Genomic DNA, 21,839 nt, shown 5'->3' on the forward strand with positions numbered 1-21,839 from the left:
ATCTATGCCCCCTCTCCTAAGTCACTGGAAATGAAACACAATCATTTCTGGTGTGATGCAGATCTGGGTTGATGCAGCAATCGTCTCCTGTGTTAACCCTGGTAGGTGAGAGGGTCGGGAAGACACACCCCCCCCCTCCCCCCCCCCCCCCTTCCCAAGTTACCAACACTTGCACGTTAAGCACTTGGTCTTTTTACACAGCTCTTCCAGGTGAGATGAATATACAAAAGAACAAAGTCTACTATATAAATGAAAGCAGATTTATAAAATTACAAGTTTAATAGATAAATATAATAAATACTTTATGCATCATAACTCTGGACAACTACATTTAAAGCAAGTATGTTGGCAAGTCACAAGAAAGTTGCGCCTCGGCAACTTCATTTTTCATAAAACCACACTGACAGGCATATTACAATGTTACGTATGAGGCTTTATGCTGTAAGTATGTTCAAATCCCGCTCACCTACCAAGTTCACCATGACATATATATGGGTGTAGTGTACCTTCTATTTTGGAATGTCTTTTTGCACACCAACACGGTTGTACAGATAGATGTTCTACTTACCAGGGACAGTGGGGAAGAGTTTTGAAGAAAAATACTGGTAAATGACTTCTAGAAAAACTAAAGCATTTCTTAACTTTTTATTGACATTGGCAAATTAAAATAGAATAAATTAACAATATTTTCTCAAAAAAATGTTTTGTACAAAAATACTGTCAAAATTTCCTGAAAAGCTTTCAACACAGTAGTATCTTTTCATGTACTGAATAAACTATATTAGCACAGTGTCAAAATGCTGAAGACAGAAACAAAATAAAAAAAAATAATCTGTGAAATGTTTGCCACTAGTCAACATTCCATCCACACCATATTATTGTCTGTACATATGGGGGAGGGGGAATGGGTAGCAGACTTTTCTAAGTAACAGTATTACTTTTCCTGATCTGGAAAGGTTTGGCCCACATCTGTTAAGCTTCCAGTTTAGCGTATTGAAGAAAAAAAAAATTATTAGTCTGCACTGCAATGCATAGTTAAAAATTAAGCAAGATGGCAGCATTTGTGCAGTAGTATCTGCCCTTCAAAGTTCATGCAACCAACTAATGCAATTTTTTTCCCTGTTCACTCAGAATTTGAATGCAGTTCAAGTCATTGTAAATCATCGTTTACAAAATCCACAAGATTAAGCAATTTGCCAAGATTAATATCTAACAGTTCAGCACTGTGGGAATTATGGGCACGTTACTGCGAGGAAATGGAAGAGAGTGAGGAGGGAAGGGGAGCGACCAACATAAAAAGGCAGAGTTCGCTAGAAATTATTACTACGGGAGGGGACGTGAATGTCAAGGCTACAGAAAAAGTGGCAGCGATTTAAGGGGAGGGGGGAAAACAAAAAAGAAAAAAAAAAAAAAAGGATTTATACAAGCGCATAGTTGACTCTGCTTTCCAGATTCTCACCTTTTCAAGCCCTGAAAAGTGAGACACCGCGTCTAGGGGAATGTTTTCATTCGCACCGATAGAAAGTCCTTTGTTTGTTTGAAATGAATCAGCAGCTCACCCTGCTGGGCTGCTGTTTGCAAACGAAGTCTGTCATGAAGTCAAACTCGTTCTGTCCCAACCACAGCTCGGGAAGCTCCTTGATGCGATCCAGCCCCATTTCGATGACTAAGGACATGAGGACCTCCTCGTCGATGAAGTCAGTGTCTATGACATTGGGCGGCAGCATTGCCGCGGGGACGTGGGGGACGGCGGGCGGCAACCCGCTGCCGCTGCCGCCGCCGCCGTGCTTGGGGTTGCAGTCCCTGAAATGCTGCTGCTGGCTGCCGCTGCCGCCGTTCAGCTGGTGGGTGCCGGGGTGCAAGTCCGGCATGTAGTGGCCGTGGGGGTAGGGGTGGTGGCTGAAGTACTGGTTGTTCAGCTTCTGGAGCTGCATGCTGGCGCTCAGCTGCCCTCCCGGGCTGGCGACGGGGGGGGCCATGAACTGGGAGCCGCCGAAGCGGGCGGGGGGCGGCATGTTGCCGGCCGGGTGCCCTCCGCTCACGCTGCCCGGCCCCATGGCGTGCCTCACCCCGCCGCTCGCGTTCATGTTCCCGGCTCCGTAATGTATATGGTCGCCCATCAGGGCGCTGAAGGCGTGCTGCTGCGGCGGCGGCGGCGGCTGCTGCTGCTGGTGGTGGTGATGGGGGGTGGGAAACTGCCCCATGCCCAGCCGGTGCGCGGGGTGGTGGTGGAGCCCGCCGGAGCCGTCGGGGAATCGCCCGTGGTTCATGGCCATCATGTGGTCTGCCATTGCCCACCTGGAAAGTTACCGTGTGGAGACATTAAGAAAAGACACCCTCGGACAAGCCAGCCGCCCTGCATCTGCCCGGCCCCGCGAGAAACGACTTCGCTGGTCCCGCCGTCCTCTCCTTCTCGGGGGCGGACGGAGAAGCGGGAGGGGGGAAAAAAAAAATAATATCCTACCGCGGCTCTACCGTGGAGTACAAAGGGAAAAATAAAAGGGGAGCCTGCGGTACGAAAATCCCGGTCCCCTCCGCTAATCCGGCGAGCAGCACGCCTTCCCACTCCAAGTTGTGCATACCTATCAGCGGAGGAGAGGGTTGCGTACGGCAACAGCCGCCGCCTCCCCGCCCGCTCCGAAGGCGGCCGAGCCCCCCGGCTCCGCCAGGGAAGGCGGCGGGTTTCCACGGCACTCCCGCTAACTTGCGGGGAACAAGCAAAGCACGGGGAAGTCCCACCTAGCCGCTGTCAGCAACTTTTGGAATAAAGTCCTAATTATTTCGGTAAAAATACAGCAACGCACGGATAAGGAGGTGAAGCCAGGCAGCTGAGAAACACCTTTCCTCGCGTGTTTAAACAGTCCCGTTTTTCCTGTTGCACACAAAAGCGACACCCGGCACCAGCTACGAGAACCGCCGCACTCACCTCCCGGCTCCTTTCTTCTTGTGCTTCAAAGGTGGCGGTGAAATCAGTCACGAAGAGTCACCCAGCATAGAGAGAGAGGGCTTCCCCGCCCCGCTCTCCTCGGCGCTCCCGTGACGGCGCTGCGATCGCTGCCGCAGCCCCGGAGCCGTTTCTCACTCCTCTGCGAGGCGCATCGGCACTTGCCAACAATGAGCTGTTCCTTACCCGGCTCTGGCCACGGCTGATATAGGATTTCAGAAGGGAGGAGCAAAACCCTTACAGGCAACCAGAAGTAAAACCTGGAGCAAGCGAGGGGAAAAAAAAAAAAAAAAAGAAAAAAAAAAAAAGAAAAAACCCCCACCACCAAAACCCAATACCCAGCGCGCACACGCACGCACACAGGCGCGCACACGCACAGGGGCACACGCGCGCAAGGCGACACGCGAGAAGGGGCCAGGCGGCTCTGGAAGGCATCCAAGCACCCCGCTCCCCGCGGCTGGCCCACGCGTGTGGCCGTGGGTTGCTTGCGCCGCGCTGCGCGCCCCGCGCCGCGCCTCCCCCGGGAACAAAGCGGGACTCCGCGTCCTCCGCCGGCTCCCCGCGCCCCGTCCGCTCGTGTCGCCGCAGCGCGGCGGCCGCGGACACGCGTGGGGCTGGGCGCTCCGGCAGCGCTGCCCGGGCAGGGCGAGGTCCGTCTCTCCGCCGCCGCGGTGCAGGTGCCCGGCCCCACCGGCGTGAGTCTTCTGGTCCCGCGTGGGCGCCCCCGGGACCGGCCCCTCTCCCGCAGGCGAGATCCCAGATCCACCTTTTTCCACAGACACGGGTGCCACATGCGGGAGGTGTGTGGGGGGGTGACACCCCCCCCCACCCCCCCCACCCCCATCCTTCGTGTTTGCCCCACAGCCACCCGCGGTGTGCAGGATGAGTGCCCACCCACTCTTGCCCTTGGTTGGTTTGGTGGGGTTTATTAGCATTATTTATGACTGTTTTTCTTGGACTGGCAAAGAAAAACAACATGCGGAGCGCGGGTGGGTGCACACTGCGCAAAGGCGATCGCCCTGGCCCGGCACGTCCTCTGTCACTGCCCCGTGTCCGGCAGCGCCCTGCCTCTCAGCACTGCCCCGGCAGGGCCACACGTGTACACCCTCCCGGCTCCGGCGACCAGCGCTCCTGCCTCTTGCTCCACATCCACCAGCTCCTCTCTAAAGGGCGGCCGTGATGAAGTGGCAGGGAAGCGCAGAGGGCCCGGGGGAGGCCTGCCGCAGGGAAGCGCGGGATGGTGGCCTATTTTCCACAGGGCCTTCGCCTGGCTTTCCGCTCCCCCTCTCCGCTTTCCCCCTTCCAGCTGCCCTCAGGCACGCCGAGGGGGCAGCAGCAAGCAGGACACCCTCCCCGGACAGACGGAATTGTATGCTCCAATTTTGAGGTCAGAGTGGCCATCGTGCAGGCCGAGATCGGGTTTCTGCTCCTCCACACGCTCCAGAAGGATGCAGCGGTGCAGGAGGTCCTCCCTGGGCAGGCACGGGCGAGGGCAGATGGGATGCTTCAAGACACTGTCTGTGTGGCAGCCCTCTTGCCCCCTTTTGGGGGGGCTAGGCCCCTACCTGGCTGCAGTGAACTACGAAGGTGAAACCAAATGGAGGGTTCGCTCCACCTCGTCTGCCCCCTGGGATGGAGGCAGAGCGGGGTTCCTGGGTGCAGCGAGGTGTGGATGGTGAGAGGAGAAGGGCCATTCCCTGCATGGCTGGTGCAATCCTTAGCAAAGCCATGCGAGCAGGCGGCAGTGGGTGGGAACATATGAGATGCCAGAAAAACACCCGGCTGACACCCCAGCAGTGAGGGACAGCAGGGATGGAACCAAAGCCCTGGGAGGACAGGAAGCTTTACAAGTGTCAGAGTTACCTCGAGGAAGTGGCCTCATCCTGCAGCTCCCTTTCCTGCGGCGATTAAGTAGGGTGCCCACCACGATTTGACCTTTTGGTCTTCAAATGCGTGTGAGTAGGTGGAAGGGAGTTGCCGTTGAACCAGGACCTCCAGCATGGCCAGGGATTGTCAGAAAAGTGACAGTACCTTTCTGGAGATTTTTCCTTCTCGTGGTTGTGCAGGTTTTACAGGGCAAAACAATGAATAATAAGAAGATCCTGTTCCATTTGGCAAGTAGTCAGCTGTGTATCATGACAAGTGGTTTGTTTAATGTCACATATCCATGGTGATACTGGTATGCCTTTTTGCTCTCCACTGCCTTAAGTTTGCGATCCTTTTCAAAGCCAAGCACACATCATATCACCACCCTGCAAATGCCCTTTCCTATTTTCAGCTTTCAGATGCTGGAAGCTGCCAGCTTGCCAAAGTGAGTTATGGAGAACTGGCATGAGACTGCCAGAAGCAATAGTAGGGAAGTCACAGCCTCCATGACACCTCTCTCATACAAAACATATCTTCAGGTATTTACAGCCCACATACAAAGGATCGGCCAGGACAGAGCTTTCTTCATTGGGGGTTGCAATGGGGTCCAGATCAGGCTCAGCAAAGCGGTGCCGGGCAAGCCAAGTTTGTCATTGTTTATGGCCATAGCAAAGTGGGAACACAATCAGTTGGTTGCTTTCCAGGAACTGGCTGGAAGATGGGTGACAGGCAGCCGGGGGAATGCAGGATGAAGCATGAGCCCATCACCACTGAGCTAGCAGGAAGCCCCGAATCTTCTCGGTTTGCCTCTCCTGATCTAAGCCACAGTTATTTAAACAAATATTTTCACTCACATTCTTCAAAGTCTTCTGCATACCTGAGTTGGTTCTTCAGTCAAACAGCAAGCAAGCAGGGCACTGCGTATCAGGAGAATGCCAGAGATGGCCAGGGGCTGGAAGGAAAGCAGCAGGGTTCACAGAGTCACTCCTCAGTGAAGAATCCAAGTAGAGCTGAAAGCAGAACGTGACTGCTGTACCCATCTAGGAAAGATCACTGGGAAATATCAAACACAACAACAGAAAAGAAGAGAAAAAATGGATCCTCAGTTGGGTGCTAATATTTTGTATCAGAAGGTCAGGGAGGCACTGAGGCTGGGTTGCGAATGCGGCCCTGCTCGCTCCTTCCAGACTGGAACATCTGTGGAGTGCGGTGAAAGAAAGGAAAGGAAAATCCAAAAGGAGAATCCCAGATGGTGTTTTTCCAGGTATTTACTGGAAATGTTCAGGCCAGCTAAATACTTGTAGTTCCAGGGATATATCACTGAAACAAGATACACAGGGCAATGGATTTCAGGGGGACTTGGATCTCTAAATCCTTTTTTTTTGCAACTCTGAAAATATAATCCCTAACTCTCTGTGACTTGTCTGTCCCAGATCACTGTGGAGGTGAGTTTCTATATGTTCCCTCCCACGCTGGCACAAAGCAGTCAGGAAAACCCAGTTCAGGACATCTGCTAGGGTTATCTGATAGGAAATTTTATATTAGAATGATATCCTGGAAGAAATGCCCTTTCTGTAGAAATGATTAAGCTTTGCTGTTGAGAAGAAGAGCCATGATTTTCAGGCTGCTCTCGCTTTTAACTTCCTCACAGCTTCCTTCAATCCCACCCTTCCCCGGGGCACCTGGCACTTGGGAGGGAAGAGGGAGATGTGGCGCAAGAGGTCCCCAGCTCTTTGCTTTACTAGTGCTGAGCTGGACGGCTGCCACTGGTTTCATTGCCCACCCCAAGGAAAAACAATGAACATGACAAGTTTGTTCCAGATGGGGACCCAGAAAGCAGAGAAATCTGTTTTGGTCTCTCAACATGACTTTTTTTTTTTCCCCTGGAATTGCCTTTGTGAGAAGAACAGTGGGCTTTTTTTGTCTGTGGGGTGAAAACACATGGGTTTCGACTAGAAGGGGGTTCCATTTTTGGACATGCTTTACTGAGAGACCTGTTATTCTTACATGACTGTGGGGGAAGAGTGGACACAAGATTAGCCGTGGGTCTGGGTATGAGATCTTCCAAGTATCCAGGTGGGAAGAAATTATCTTGGCAAATTCAGCTGTTTGAACAGCACCAAAATCCAGACTATGGCAGAAAACATAGGATTAATTCTGTTCACTTAGTTCGATACCAGGCACAAACTTCCTAAAGCCATCACAGCTCCCCTCTGCCAGTCCAGACACCAGCCAGGCATTCCCCAGAGCTGAGCAACTGCCCTCCTGTTTCAAGTCTGGTCTCCCAGGGAAGGTCACTGATCACTGAGGTAGGGCTCCTGACATCCAGGTAGGCAGCCCAAGTGTGGAAGAGATGACCCACTGGGGATTTCTTTCAGTGGTGGGCGTATGTTACAAGGAGTTACTGGAGTGATGTCAAAGCAAATCTGTACTGCACTCCTTGCAGCTGGCTAGTGTGGGAGAGTCGGTGGAAGTGCAGAGAGAAACAGAGCATGCACTATCTCCAGTAGTCAGCATGGGACTCACTTTTTCTTCACCAGGTTTTACAAGGTAATCCGCCTCTGTGCTGATTGGAAGTGCTTACTCTGCTGAGAATGGGGGTTACCAGTGTATTTGTTAGCAACAAATCTCTGTGAAAAGCAAAGAGTTACCCAGAGCAAGGAAATGCCTGAAGCATTTGGGGGTATGTTAGAGGGTTTCATGTGCTTGCATCCCTTGTTTGTGTGCCAGGAACCAAAGATGTATGCATCAAAGTGCTGTTCTAAAGTAAGGAACACAGGCTATGCAAATTCTGCTACTCTCTCCCCACCCACCTTTTCCTGTTTGTTTAGATGGCTCAAGATAGTAACATGCTGGTATATTTTATTTTGGTAATAATGAATGTGGCTTCGCACCCTTCATCTGCATGGTCTTATTCGTGTGAGAATGTCTTGGGAAATGTGACAAGCTCCATTGTTTTACCGTTACGCCTCTCAGCACAATGCTTCAAGACTGTGATCGCAACTGAGGTTCTTCCTTAAGTGTAATTAATTTCACTGCAAGGATTTTCTTTGAAAAAGTAACTCTGTAAAAATGGGAAAACTTATTAAGAACATCCTTTCTTGAAGAGGCTCAAGAGGATGTAAATATACAAAAATAAACACACATATAAGTAAATAATTGATCACGTATCATACCATTTGCATACTGTCACATAGAACCCCAGCATGAACCCTTTCGCTACTCCACTTTTGGGTATCAGTGGGAACCAGCAATAATAAAAGGAAAACGTTCAGGTGCCTTTGAGAAAGTGGTAGTAGCTTCTGTAGCAAACCAAATGACATCGGGTTCAAATAGAGCAGAGAGGTGGGAAGTGATCACCAACTAGACTGTATGAACAAAATTTTATTCCATTTGGAGACCAAGCCAAGTAATAATACTACTGTTTTGGGTCAACAAAGACTGTTAACATTTCTTCAGGTAGAATTGAAATGTTTTATTTAATTAAAAATTATTAGAAAGCAGAGTACATACTTCTAAGTATGTATTAGACCTGGATGATTACACCTAAAGTGTTCATTGCATACATTCTGTAATTAATTGAACTGGTAGTTGACAAGTAATTTATTTGAGTCCACCAAATAATTGAAGCTTATTATTAGAATGAATTGGAATGCTCCAAAAAAAGAAAGATTTATGATAATAAATATAGGCCCCAATCTAGGACACATTTATACACACGATTAACAGTCACATTTTTTAGGCAGATCGTTTCACACAGTAACCTACTCTCTCATATCTGCATACAAATATTCTATTTTAAATCAGTGGGGCTGTGCAGGAAGTAAGATACTTCTCAGTATGAGTAAGGCTGACAAAATCTTAACTTCTCAAGCCTCCAACTGATCAAATTAACACAACTTAAATCCAACAATGGTCTGTACTTGGGACTGGATTTCCAGGTGGTCACATCATTATGGCACAGCAGTCCACTTGAGACACTGATCTGTGTGAGTGTCTGGCCTGGAATTTAATAATACCCAATCTAAAATGTAATTGTATTATTTCATTGATTAAGTTCACATTTTCCCTTTGCAGTTCCAATATTTCTGACATGAAGAAAATGTTAGTAAAATTACCATAATGGTTATATAAGAGAAATGTTTTGTTGCTGTACTGGATATCAATTTATATTTGGGACTTTGGACATGCTTATTGGACCTAATGGTATCATATGCAGCAGAATATTTCTACATCCCATGAGGAATATTGACTTCCATAGGACCCTACAAGGGTTCAGTGTACAGCAAACAAGTGTGTGCAGAAACAGTGTTGCAGCATATAGGAAAGTAGTTTTTTAGTATAATCACTGTGGTCACTAAGGCTTCTCCAGCACCTTTGCCACTTTGAATTTTGTTTAAATAAATAGGGAAGTAGTTTAATCCTCCTCATGATGATAAAGGGTTACAAGCGCTGTGGTGTTGGTCACATGTCACACATTGTCAGCAGACAGTTGCCGTTTCAGTTACATTTTCTCCTTTGATTATGCTTTTCTCCTAAATTAAATAATTATAATGTGTGTACTGTGTGGTAATAGCAGCAGCATTCATTTCAGGCCTTTATGAATATGCTGTGGGTTCAGGAGAATTTGTAAGTAATAAACCTTGTCTTGTTCAGCATTTTAGGGAACTTATTTCGCATGCACCTTCTCCAGTGTGGTTTCCTTTTACAAGTATGAAGGATTTGGGAATCATTCCAGTCTGACCTGTCTTTTCAGTGGATTTTCACTGCAGTTCTTTAATTGAGAACCTGTAACTCTTTTTACTGCAAACCTCTATTTTGAGGCTTTGTATTTCAAGTTGGGTCTCATCTCAATCCAGTACTTCACATCGTCTTTCTCTGGAACACAAGATACCTTATCTTTGTTTTCTGTGGCAAGGGTTAATCTCTCTCAGACAGGCCATTCTCAGTGTAGAAGATGCCTATCTGTGCTTCTCCCTTCCTGAATGCTTGCTGCAGATGAGGCTTGCTGCTATCCCTCTCAAGATTAGTTACACACTTTCTATGTGGATTACTTCCTGTTTTCCCTTAGCCTTTCATTTTGGTTGGCACCAGCAAGTGTTGTTTCCACTTGTGTAAGTACCTGTTTTGTGGGCCATAGGATTCGGAAGCAACAGACTCGATTTCAGTACGTTTCAAGTTTTGCTCTGAAATACTAGTCAGTCTGTCGGACCCCTGAAAAATAATGACACGCAAACAAAGAAAATGTAAATAGTTCAAAATAGTTTATATTTCCTAAAGCTAGTTAAACCTCAAGTTTTGTAGCCCCTTATTTGGAAACATAGAGATAAACCCTGTTTTCTTATCAGACCTATCTTTGTGAATGCTGCAAAATTATGATACACTGATTTTTTCGATTGATTAATTTCGGTTTAAGCTGGTTTTAGGAAGGCACTGCAGATATATGTGATTTTTCACACTTTGCTCTTCTGCGTCAGCCTGATGATGTCATACTCAAGCACTAATAATACTAGTACTTGCCTTTTACATAAATTAGCACTTTAGAGCTTCAGAGCATAATACCAACATTACCTAATTACTCTAGAATTGAGCATGCACTCTTCTCCTTTTAAAGTAGAGGTTGATGGATTTAAATGGTGATATGTAATCAGAAAAGAAAACAAGTCCTTTAACAGCCTGTGTAGCTGTCTCATCAACAGGCCAGGAGCCAGGGTATTTGCTCTCCCTCCTCTCCCAATTCCAGCAATGTAATGAAACTCAGACTTAAGCACCCAAATTCCTTTCTCCTTGTGAAGGTCTCACACAGACCTACGTTTCTATAAAATGGAAAACTGATACCTTTCTTCTAGAAAATGCCTAGCAGAGATCTTTTTGGGTGAACACCTAAGTATCACTACTGTGGCCACAGATATTTGATGTCAAAAAGATTTTAAAGCTATCCTAGTTTTCTGCTTTTATTTCAGATCATGAGTGGGACGCTGGCCACCTTAATGTCAGCAGAAATAGTCATTATCATCACTGACTCCGGTAGAGGCAAGGTCTACCCTGTCATTTTTAATCTCACACAAAAGGTAACCCTTCCAATAACCTCTTGGCAGCAGCTCCTTGCAGCACTCACTCCCACCCAAGCAACAGGACAAAATGCTCCCCTCTCTTCTCTGCCTTCCTTGTGTCCTAAATATTCCACTCCCAGTGCCTCTTACCAATTACCTCTGCAAGACTCTTTGGAGGCTCTTGCTTCCTTTCTGCTCCAGGATGAATTATCCCTGCAAACTTTCAATCCTCATAGCTCTTGTCCAGGAAGATCATTGCAATTTTACTTCCAAATAGCCCATTTCCTGCAGCTACATGCAACACCCCCCACCAAATCTCTCACACGGTGAATGGCAGCAGTCCAACAACATATCATCCATCACAGTGCAGTCATGTTCTTCGATGACTTCTTTGCATAACAGCATCCACAGCCTCTTTCTTCCCTCCAGACTCTGCCACCCCAGTAACCAATTTCCATTCATGCAGAAAATGTTAAATCCAGCAACTTCCCTCACTATAATGCCCATGCACGATAAAACCTATAACACCCTATAGTTTGCTGTCATATGGAAGGTGTTCAGCAATAGCAAGAATGGTGTGTTAGGGCTCTTACATCCATCTGAAGTTGTCTTCAAGATCTTTGTAAAATATTTCCTCCAAGTGTGAGGCTGGCCTACCCCTCTACCTCCTGAGGTTGCCTGCTCTTCCAATCCCCCCCACCAGTCCCATGCCAGGGCTGGAAGAGGATTATTACTACTAATAAACATGTACATATAGCTTTTACTCCTCCAAGAGTTTGAGAAATATCCACTCCTCTGTATTTTCATTTACAGATTTTCTAAAAGTCTTCACAGTTAAGGACAAAACTCCTGCCAGTTTGCAATGTTTTATGAACATTTCGTTCATTGTCTTTTGTGTATAAATTCTCAAGGCTAGTTGATTGCTCAAGAATATTTATGTTGCTTGTGGAATAAAACAAACAGCTCTGTGACTAATACTGGCTTAAATTCAGTGTATAGCTCTGATTAATGCTATTTTTAACTGTAATATAAGGTTCATTGCTGCTCATGTATTATGGCTAGCTCCCTGGCTCAATTTTTGTTAGCACAGCACAAGGAAACTTGATTTCGGAAAGAACAAATAGCTAAAAGGATATCTGCAATTCAGTCACACGTATTTTTCCTGAAGATAGGTATTCATAGCACAGAACAAGCTGCTGGTACACTTAAGTTCAGTATCTGCCTACTAGCAGTGCCAACACTAATGTCTTCTAAAGAACTCATAATGCATCAGGCATGCAACAACACTGTACCTGGGGAAGGATTTCCTCGTGGCTGTACAACTGAGAAGACAAACCTCTAAGATAAAGCAACTCGCCAGTTATATCATCACTGATGGAGACATAAATCTTTGGGATTTCTATCTTAACCCTGCCAAGTCCTGAACATTGGAAGTTGAAGGCTCTTGTCATTTTTATTTTCTGTACAACAGCTGATGAAATGGTACCTCCCTGGCTTGTATAATCAGTTCTACTGATTACAGCAGTTAATGGACTGACTAAATTTACATGAGCTGAAAGACCCGGTTTCCTTTTTTTTGTTTTTACATGTATGTTTAAGTCTCCTCTGTTTTGGTGGTAAATCAAGCTATTTACCATAGTAACAGTTTAGGACCAGTTTTCTACAGATAAGTTATACACTGCATTGATAAGCTATGTCCTTTCGCATGGTTCCTTATTACTGAACAAGGTACATAAGCATGCCACATGCCACATCTGATCTATCCTTCGTTATACAAACTTACTGTACTCTTTCTTTAGAAGCCATCACTCTGCTCAGTTAAGGTGCCGAGAGCCTAGGATGCACTGTAGTCAGAGGAGATAACTTGGCACTTGTAATGACTGACTTCTACAAGGTCATTCAGTTTATTCAGCAGGCAGGTTTCTCTTCCGCATCCCTCTAAGGGTGGCTAAATGAAACTTTCTATCAATTTTTTATATAATCATATTACAATATTTTCTGTCATCCATTTTTTTATTACAGCTTATTTTCTGTGTTTGACCACTGCAGCACACTGAGCAGACATCTTCATTAAGCTGTCCACACTGATGCCTCAATCTTTTTGTTGAAAGGTTACAATTAATTCAGAACCCATCTGTGTATATGAGTAGTTTAAATCATGCCTTCCAAGGCGCATTACTCTGCACTTATCCACACTGCATTCCCTCTGCCGACGCATTACTCGCTTACTTAGTGTTGTCAAGGCTTACTGAGGTGCCTCACGATCCACCAGCCTTGTCTTGCCCGCCACTCTTTTGCATCCAGCCTTTCTAGTAGGTCCTCAGTAAGTACATTAAACAATGCTGCTGTTTGTATTGATCATTGAGGCAACTCACTACTTAAATGCTGTGAAGAGAACTGAGCAATTATTCCTACTCTGCCCCTGCCTGCTATCCCCTAACTGGATTTGCATCCACGACTGGATTTGCATCCACGACTGGCAGGATGTTACCACCTCTTCTCCTCCTGGCAACTGGCTTTCCTTAGTAGCCCTTTGTGAATGGTCTTTATTCAAAGCCTTTTGACTGTTTAAATAACATCCTCTGGTTCCCCATTACCCTGCATTTTGCTGTGGCTTCACAAAATTGCTCAAAATCCAAAGATCTGACATCAAAGCCTTCTTTCTTTTCACAAACTTTTGTGTGTTGACCCAGAAGTTTTAGTTGCTGTGGGTTGCTGTTTTGGTGTCCCGTACAGGCAGGTGAGTTTCAGGCCTGTTTTACTGCAATGCTGGTGCGACGGGGAGCTACTTTATAAATTAAATCCATCCAGCGGGCTGATGGCTTTTGTACCAGTAGCAATCTCTTCAGAAGCAATTCTGTCAGCCACTTGAGAGCTTCAAAAATAAAATAAAATTGAGAAATCACACTTCCTCACCAGGGATGCATCCAAGTACCCACATCCCAGTTTGGGGCTGACTGAGGGTTCGCTTTTAAGCCCAGGGTCCTGTGCTTGTGTGACTTTGACACAGGCTGGCGAGCAGCTATCACGTTCTCCCTCATGAGGGTTTCTCACGTTTTGGTTTTGCCCAAAGGAGAGGCTCCTCTCAGCCACCAGGCTTGCCAGCCAACTGAGTCAGTGCCTCCCTTCCCCTCGAGGGCTCCTCTCTCTCTGCCACCCCACAGACGCCTGATCCCCGCTGCCTCTTCTCCTCAGGCCTCACACCTGAGCCTCCACTGCTCCTCGGCCCTCAAGCGGCCCGCCCTCGCCTCCCGCGCTATCGCCTCAGCAGTCGGCGCCCGGCCCGAGCGTCCCTCGCCGCGGTGGCCGTTGGGGCCGGCGGCGCCGCCCGGCTCCCGCCCCTCGCCCCTCAGCGTCCCGGTGCCCCTCAGCGGCCCGGTGCCCCTCGCCGGGCAGCGACGGCCCGGCGGGCAGGACAGAGGGGCTGCGCCGTCCCGCCCCGCGGGGTGCCTCCTCAGCCGCCCTCCCTGCCGCCGCCGCAGGTGGGCCGCTGCAGCGGCCGGGGCGCCGCGGGGGGCGGCGGGGGCCGACACGAAGGGCAGGGCACGGCGGGGACCGGCGGGTGCCCGCCCTGTGCGTGGAGCCGGGAAGGGGCCGGGTGGGCCGCCTTCTGGCTTTGGGGGTTTGGGGCGGGCTTCGCTCTCATAGCGGCTTCTTGCTGTCCCTGTGAGCAGGGAACTACCGACTTGGAGGAGGCGAGTTGTGGTCCCGTGTGGTCAGTCCCTGGCCGGGCCCTGCGAACGGCCCAAAACTGTGTGCAGAAATCACCTGGCTTGCGGTTTGGCTTTCAAACTCTTCTTCATAGGTATAAGGAACGGAAAATTACTTGGAAGAAAGAAAGGAGTTCAGATCACCTGGTGCCGAAAAATAATGGCAGGAAGTGCTAGAGACTTGTTACAGTGTGTGGGAAGTGGCGCAGCACTGGAGAGCAAAGCTGCTCGGAAACTGGGACCTTTCACAGGAGGGGACAAGCTTTCTTCCCTGAGGGTTTTGATATTTTTTGGTTGTTGTTGTTGATTTACTTCTTTTTTAAAGGCTGTTAAGCACTGGTAATGAATGGGTGGGGGCACAGCTCCTGTTAAAACTTTGGGAGTGCTGATGGAGATGAAACAGTTCCTGGCAAAGTTAGCACTGCAGTGTCAGGCCATGAAGTCTCAATGGCAGCGTTTGAAATACGCACAGCTAGGGAGCTCCATCAGCAGCCCTGCGCCAAGCATCGCTGATACGGATGGGGTTAGACTGGCCTTGTCAGCCCCGAGAGACTCCAGAAAAAACATTTGTACGGACAAGGCCACTGCGCCCCAAATGGCGGATGCTGCAGTTTTTGAAGGCTGCCTTGTTTATTGTTGGCTTTTGATAGCAAAAAAATAACAGGTTTAAATGTGCAAGACCAGCTGTGATTCTTGTCAGGACATGACTATCGCGCAAGCACGGAGCAGGAGGCAAAGATGGGAGTTCGGTGGCGTGGGGGGAAGGTTAGACCGCCTCTTTGGTGGCTTACACAATGCAGAGCAACTGCATGGCAGGACTGCAGATCCCCTCAAGTAACGTGCAGCTGGATACCTTTTTCATTATTCTAAGTAGCACAACGAGAAGCAGCAACTCGTACTTTAAGCATCTTGTACCCTGTTTCTGTTCCCTCAATAGAATACACCTTAGGGCACTATACATTCTCTGTGGCTGGCACTGTTGATACCAACTTGCTTTCCCAACTTTCAGTTCACAGTATTCCAGTTTGGCAAATAAAAAGCTTCAAATATTTTTACATTCACTTTCACATTAACCTCGGAGTAGACCTGCCAAATCTGACATGCTGAAAATAAGTGATACTCATTTTGGATTAATTTTAAGGCACTCTTAAAAAGCATTACCCTTCCCCCCTTTTGATAAAAGAATTTTGCAGTTGGTTTCAATGATCTATTTAAAATCTCGATCTGCTTTTGAGGTTCTTTTTGTAATCTAATTTAAATTTCTACTGCTCGGGAGACCTGCTAAGAATTCTTAATTGGTATATAGAACAGTAAATATGAAAACAAATGGCAAAGAATAGTGGAAGAGAACAAAGCACTTTGAATACAATAGAAACAAGGAGTGACTTTGTTGCCACTATACCAGCAATGTAAACTTCTTCATTTAACAGCACGCTGAATGTCAGTTCTCTTCTATAAGCTTTTACCCTCTTTTTACACATACAGGATTTTTCTTTTCTGAATTATTTTTGGAATCATGGTTCTGCAAAATTTGATTTCCTCTTTTCACCCCTCTATTCCTCTCCTGCTTTCCTTGAAACCAAGGAATTAATTTCTTTAATAATTGCAGTGTGGAATGGAGATTATATCATAGAAATTAAGAGATGCAAATGGGCAAGTTAGGTCATTCAGCAGTGCATCTGCACTGCGTATGCATGATGACTCCCCACACTGTAACATGTTCTCTAGTGTTTTGTCCAATCCAATTTTATAAATTGGGTTGACTTCTATTTAAATTGGGAGGCTGTTCCATAATACAGAGAGATCACCAAGAGAAATGTCCTACATATGGCCCAGTTTAGGGATTTTTTTTTTTAATCAAGCTTTTGCCATATAAGTTTTAAAAACTTCTTGCTAACACCATACGGGCAAATGTACAGAAACCACCTAAGAACACTGGAATGGTGATGCAGCTTGTAATCACTTTGAAGGAAAACTGAGGATTAATCTTGTCAATAAGTGCATTATGGGGACTGCTTCCACAGCAGTTCTTCCCACACAAGCGCCCATTGCCCCAAATAGGAGCTGCTCAAGTGCAATAGCTGCAAAATCAATCCCACTTTATGTAGCATCCATTGAATAACAAAGTAGAAGTGCAGTGTATTATTAGTTTATCTACAGTCTGAAAGTCTCTCAGTTGTTTTTGCATTTGAAGTGATGAAGTGCAAAATTATTATATAACTGCCTAAGCAGAGATCCATTAATCTAACCCCAGAAATTTTAAAATGGTTTGCCCTAGTTTATTTGGTGGAGGAGACAGGAGGCACGGTGTTATTTAGGCACCTCACTGGGCTTGAGGGATTTCAGTGTGAGCTGGCCATCTACACAGCTGCTCGGTGCCTTAGACCTTTGTAGCTTTTGGCCTGAATATTTGGCCTCCAGTTCCCTGCTCTAAACACTGCTCTGCTTAGAATTTCTAATTCAGTAATTGTCATATGAGACATTAGAAAGAATAGATGAAGTTTCAATATTTCTTTTTGTGTGTGTGTGTGTTTTCTTAATTAATTGCCCATTGTTATATAGCTTAATGTTACATTTTTGTTTCCAAAGATAAACAGTCAGTGGGTACTGTTGGCACTTGGCTGCTTTGGAAATCAAGATTCTTTTTTTCAGGTGCCTGAGGCTGTGCGCAGTGTTCCAGGCTGGAGCAGCAATGCAGTTTTGAAGTTAATTCCCTAATTGTCTCCACTTACCCAGCTCTGGTTTAATTTGCAAAGTGTTTTTGGTATGTGCTAACTAAATTTTGTTTCCTTTCAGAGAAACTAAACCAGAAGCTTTGCTCTGCTTGTACACCAAAACCACTTTGACAGCTGGTGGTCATCCAAGCCTGTAATGGGTCCCTTGAACAACTTTGAATCAGCTGCGGGAACACACACTTAGTTCAGGGGATTGGACTAAGCCTAGTCAGAACCAAAGTTCCCCAGACTGCTTGAATTGCAGATATAGGGGCCTCGGTACCAACAACTTCGATTGATTTATCTGCGCCTATAATATCAAATTACTGGCTAATGATAATCTTAGCCTGAGATTTGAGGAATATAAATTTTGGCCCCTCTGTCTGGCAGTTTGGACCCTTGTGTGCATTAGGGACTCCCTACATGCCTCTTCCAATTCCACTGGAAGAATAAGTCATCTTTCTCTCTGGCTTAATCACTTGGAAACTACATCATCTTGAATTAAATTGCTTTTTCCTATTTACAAAACTAGGAATGGTTTCTAAGAGCTCTGCTCCTCCCACATCGCTTTCTTTGCCTCTTTTCCAGCTGGGTCCGGCATGATTCCAGTGCTCAGATAACAAAGCACCATCCGCAGGGTGATGCGGGTAGAGACACATTGAGAGGGTGTAACTGCCCACCACACATTTAGATCTCTTTTCACTGAATCAGGTGAAAAAGATAGTACTTAATGCCTTTAAGAAAGGGCTGCCTTCGTGACAAGTACAAATTATACTTCATGTTCCTGTAATTTGACCAGTCAACACCTGGTCTAAAACAAGTGATATACTGTTAAAAGAGAATTCCAAAGCCACATCTAACACACAGACATATCATTTTACCTATGAAATAAACAGGCAGTTAAACCCCCATCTGCACCCAACTCTCCCCAGAAAACCTAAACACTCAAAACTTTACAAACAAGATTTTTAAAAAATGAAGAAAATGTAGGTAATAGCACACCAGTTTATTAGACATGTTACTTTTTATTTTTTTTAATTAATGGTTGTATACATCAATTTTCATTTTTTTATCAGTATAAAAATAGAAACATTTTAAAATAAAACTTGGCAAATAAAAATTCACCAGATAGGGTCTCTATCAAAATAAGTATATTTTATCTTGGGTAGTAAATTTAAGTACTACTTTAGTATTGTGTATATAAATAAGAAAACTGGAGCGCTCAGATGACATTGGTTTAATAACTTCTGCTGAGAATTATTCTTTAAATTCTGTTCACTGCCAGAACTGAGTGTAGGTGACCAGCAGATCAAACAAAAGCAAAAACAAAACAGTAAATAATTGTTCAAGAAAGTACTTTTGAATTGTGGCACTTGGAGTAATAACAGTTTGTCTCTCTATAATACAATATATAATTGAACCAGCTTGGGGGAAAAAAAAAAAAACAAAACCCAAACCTAAACTTGCTGAGAAAGAAGGATGTCTCCATGCATCAGAATATGTGAGTAGAAAAGAACTGAAGAGAGAATGAGAGCTTAAAACCGGGGCAAGAAAGGAAGGAGTCCTCAAGATTCACTGGCTATCAAGTAAGGAGTTTGGGGGCTGGTGGTGGGAAAAGTGCACCCTAGTGTGCTTCAGAGTCAGCTGAGTGAGCTCAAACCCCCTTTCTTTGCTGCTTGACCAAAATCACCAAAGCTTGAACAAGTTTGAGTCTAACTCCTATGAGCCCCCCAGTTCTGCGAGGGCAGGGATATCTATCAGAAGAGAGAGAGCAATTAGTAGAGAATGTTTGCACACTTGTCTCCAAATTGAGCATCTGTCCCACAGCACTGGCTTTAAGAAAAGTACCTGGGAGTGTGCTTTACGTGTGGTTAGGTATATATTCTGAGGATGTCGTGTGGCTGGAGCCTTTGACTGAGGAATGTCTTACACTGTGTTACATAAGAAGTATCTGTCCCAAGAGGTGCTGGGCATGGGCTGTTCCTCCTGATCTTGTTGGAGCTCCTACTGTGAATAAGGGCTTGTCTACACATAAAGCTATTTCTGATTAATGCCACATGTGGATGCTCTGGCCACACATGACATTAATCAAGAACAATTAATCAGGAACAACTCCATGTGTAGACAAGCCCAAATTTAATGTGAGGGTGGTCACAGAATAGTGCTCTGCACTAGAGACCTCAGAGCAGATGAGTAATAGCCTGTCGTTTCCATGTGGATAATAACGCTCTTGGCAGGGAACAAATAGACATTTGAGAATGATTTAATTTTTCATTACCAGGTACACACACATACACATTGTCAACAATACTCAGTCCCATGAACATTGGAGTGCGGATCACTAAAACGAGCGTCTATCGCTGTGGCTGCTGGTATGTGCAGCATTAGGCTTTGTATGCATTACTGGACACTTGCAAGCATAACTCTGTTGGCCAAAGGTGTGAGGAAGTGCATTTATTCCTTTATTTTTGGAAAGAATAAGTGCATAGAACCTAACCCTTTGTCACTAAATGGCTTGTTTTGCTCAGGACAAGCTTGGGTTAAATTTTCTTGTTCACAACCGAATTATTGCTAGTGCAAGGCTGCTGACACGTACTTCTTGTGTGGGCAGCTTTTAAAGACTGGGATGGTTCAGTGTACCACAGGATAACCTCTTCCTGTTGCCATCATGGGAGTTTCCTGAGTTTGGGCTGATAGGAAGCAAGATAATTCTGCAGATGGGTTGGTGTGCTCAGGGAATATTTGTCCATACCTGAGCTGTCTCCCAAACTGGCTGTTACATTATTTTTATGTAAGCTCTTTTCTGTGATAGTTTTGTAAGGAGTCAATTGCCCATGCTTAGCTTGCTCTGGGTCAGACCAATACGTCTTTATCCTTTTCTTCTCCCTGCCTTTTGGTGCTTAGACCAAGAAGTTGCTGCCCTGGCTCAGTGCTTGGTTGGGCTGGTAGGACCCTGGTTCCACCTACTGGGATGATGTGCTTTTTCTACTCAGAATATTTAGTGGAGTTCACTCCAGTATATCATTTCTCATGAAGCAATATGAAATCCCTTGAAAGCCAGTGTGTCACAGGTTAGGATAGAGAAATTTAATTTAATTTAACTTAATTTAATTTAATTTAATTTAATATTATTTTATTTTATGAGGGACGATGCGAGGGCCAGTATTTAGACCATGTTTGTATTTGGTCTGATTTGGAGCCACATATGAGCACAGGTTTCCAATATCTGAGGCCATAGCATATTTTTGGGCAAGTATCTCCTATTGAAGCTGTTCTACTTCACTGGGAATTGGAGCCTGTGAGACTAACCTGCTAGTTAAAAGTGGTCATATGGGAGACCCAGATTCGTGTGTGTGTTCCAAGAAATGTACTAATGTTTATAAAAAGTAGAGCAGCTATAGTGGGACAGATTGAGACAGATTTTTTCGAAACACCGAATGACTTTGACATTTGGCCGCTTCCCAGAGAAACAGGAGATTGGGTTCAAGTTTATTCAATGAATCAGGTAGAGAGGAGGCTTCAGAATGTATTTCCCAATACACATGCATGTGCCCTAATCCTGACAGATGTGTGCCCTGACCCTGCTGCTCCCTCTTGCCTCCCCCCTAAATGTTGAATGTGAGATTTCCAGCAGGGATTAGGCATGTGAGGTAGGCCTGTGAGCCACTTCACAGTCTGGCATGTGCCTACCTGTTGATCTCCTGCTCTGCCCTCAAATTTAAGCAGCGATTGAAAAAGATCTGTGGGTTGCGGCAATGCTGAAAGGTTAACCTGAGGAACCTAAAGGTGGAGTTAGGCACCCAAGTCATTTGTAGATTTAGTTCATGAAATCTGAAGGGTGGTATAGTTTAATAATTGGTTTCTATAATAAGCACTTAATTTTAGCAATAAAAATGTGTTTCATGTATGTATAAATTGGCATTTTTAATTACCCATTTTTCTAATACTCTTGTGAGGATATAATTTAGATTGTAATGTCATGGCACTCAAATGTAATTCTAGGAATAGCATTTTTGGTATGAACAGGTTTTTTTCTTGTTACATTTTACTGAACCACTTAAAATTACAGTCAGCTGAGAGAGCGCATGCAGCTTTTATTACAGATCCCTTCTTATGCTGATTTTAGGTGTCTAAAACGCTGAAAAATAGTGGCTTGGCATTTGTAACCTTTCCTTTCAGTAGATTTATGCTTTTAAAACCTCATCATTAGCTCATGGCAACATGCTCTTCCTGGTGCCACACCTTAGAGGCCACCTAAAGTTCCGTCTGGAGCAGAAAGTACATGTTCTCTTGTGCCCCCTATGCGAGGGTGCTGCGCTCCCGTTCTCTGATCTGTGTTGCCTTTTGATATGTTTAGGGCTGCGAGATAAAGAGTTAGCTTTAAATCCCAAAGCCATAAATATGTTTTTCTTAGTTAACAGAAAGAACATCTCCTCTGCATCTGTGATAATATGGAATTGGAGGTATCTGTGAAGCTTGGGCTAACAGTCAGCTGAGGCGTTGGATTCAGGGCACATGTGAGCCAGGAATCTATTACTATGGAATTTGTTTC

General features: G+C 45.6%; 1 protein-coding gene across 1 annotated transcript; it reads right to left on the bottom strand.

Annotated features, from left to right (window-relative positions):
- Nucleotides 1–246: 246 nt before the first annotated feature.
- CITED2 (Cbp/p300 interacting transactivator with Glu/Asp rich carboxy-terminal domain 2) lies at nt 247–3,591 on the bottom strand. Its single transcript, XM_074862689.1, has 2 exons — nt 2,927–3,591; nt 247–2,298 (listed from the first exon to the last, which is right to left on the bottom strand). Exon 2 carries the CDS (start codon nt 2,289–2,291, stop codon nt 1,548–1,550), a length of 744 nt encoding a protein of 247 aa, XP_074718790.1. The 5' UTR covers nt 2,292–2,298; nt 2,927–3,591; the 3' UTR covers nt 247–1,547.
- Between the last annotated feature and the right edge of the window lie 18,248 nt (nt 3,592–21,839).

Source organism: Strix uralensis, chromosome 3 (assembly GCF_047716275.1).
Source record: "Strix uralensis isolate ZFMK-TIS-50842 chromosome 3, bStrUra1, whole genome shotgun sequence".
Taxonomy (NCBI): domain Eukaryota; kingdom Metazoa; phylum Chordata; class Aves; order Strigiformes; family Strigidae; genus Strix; species Strix uralensis.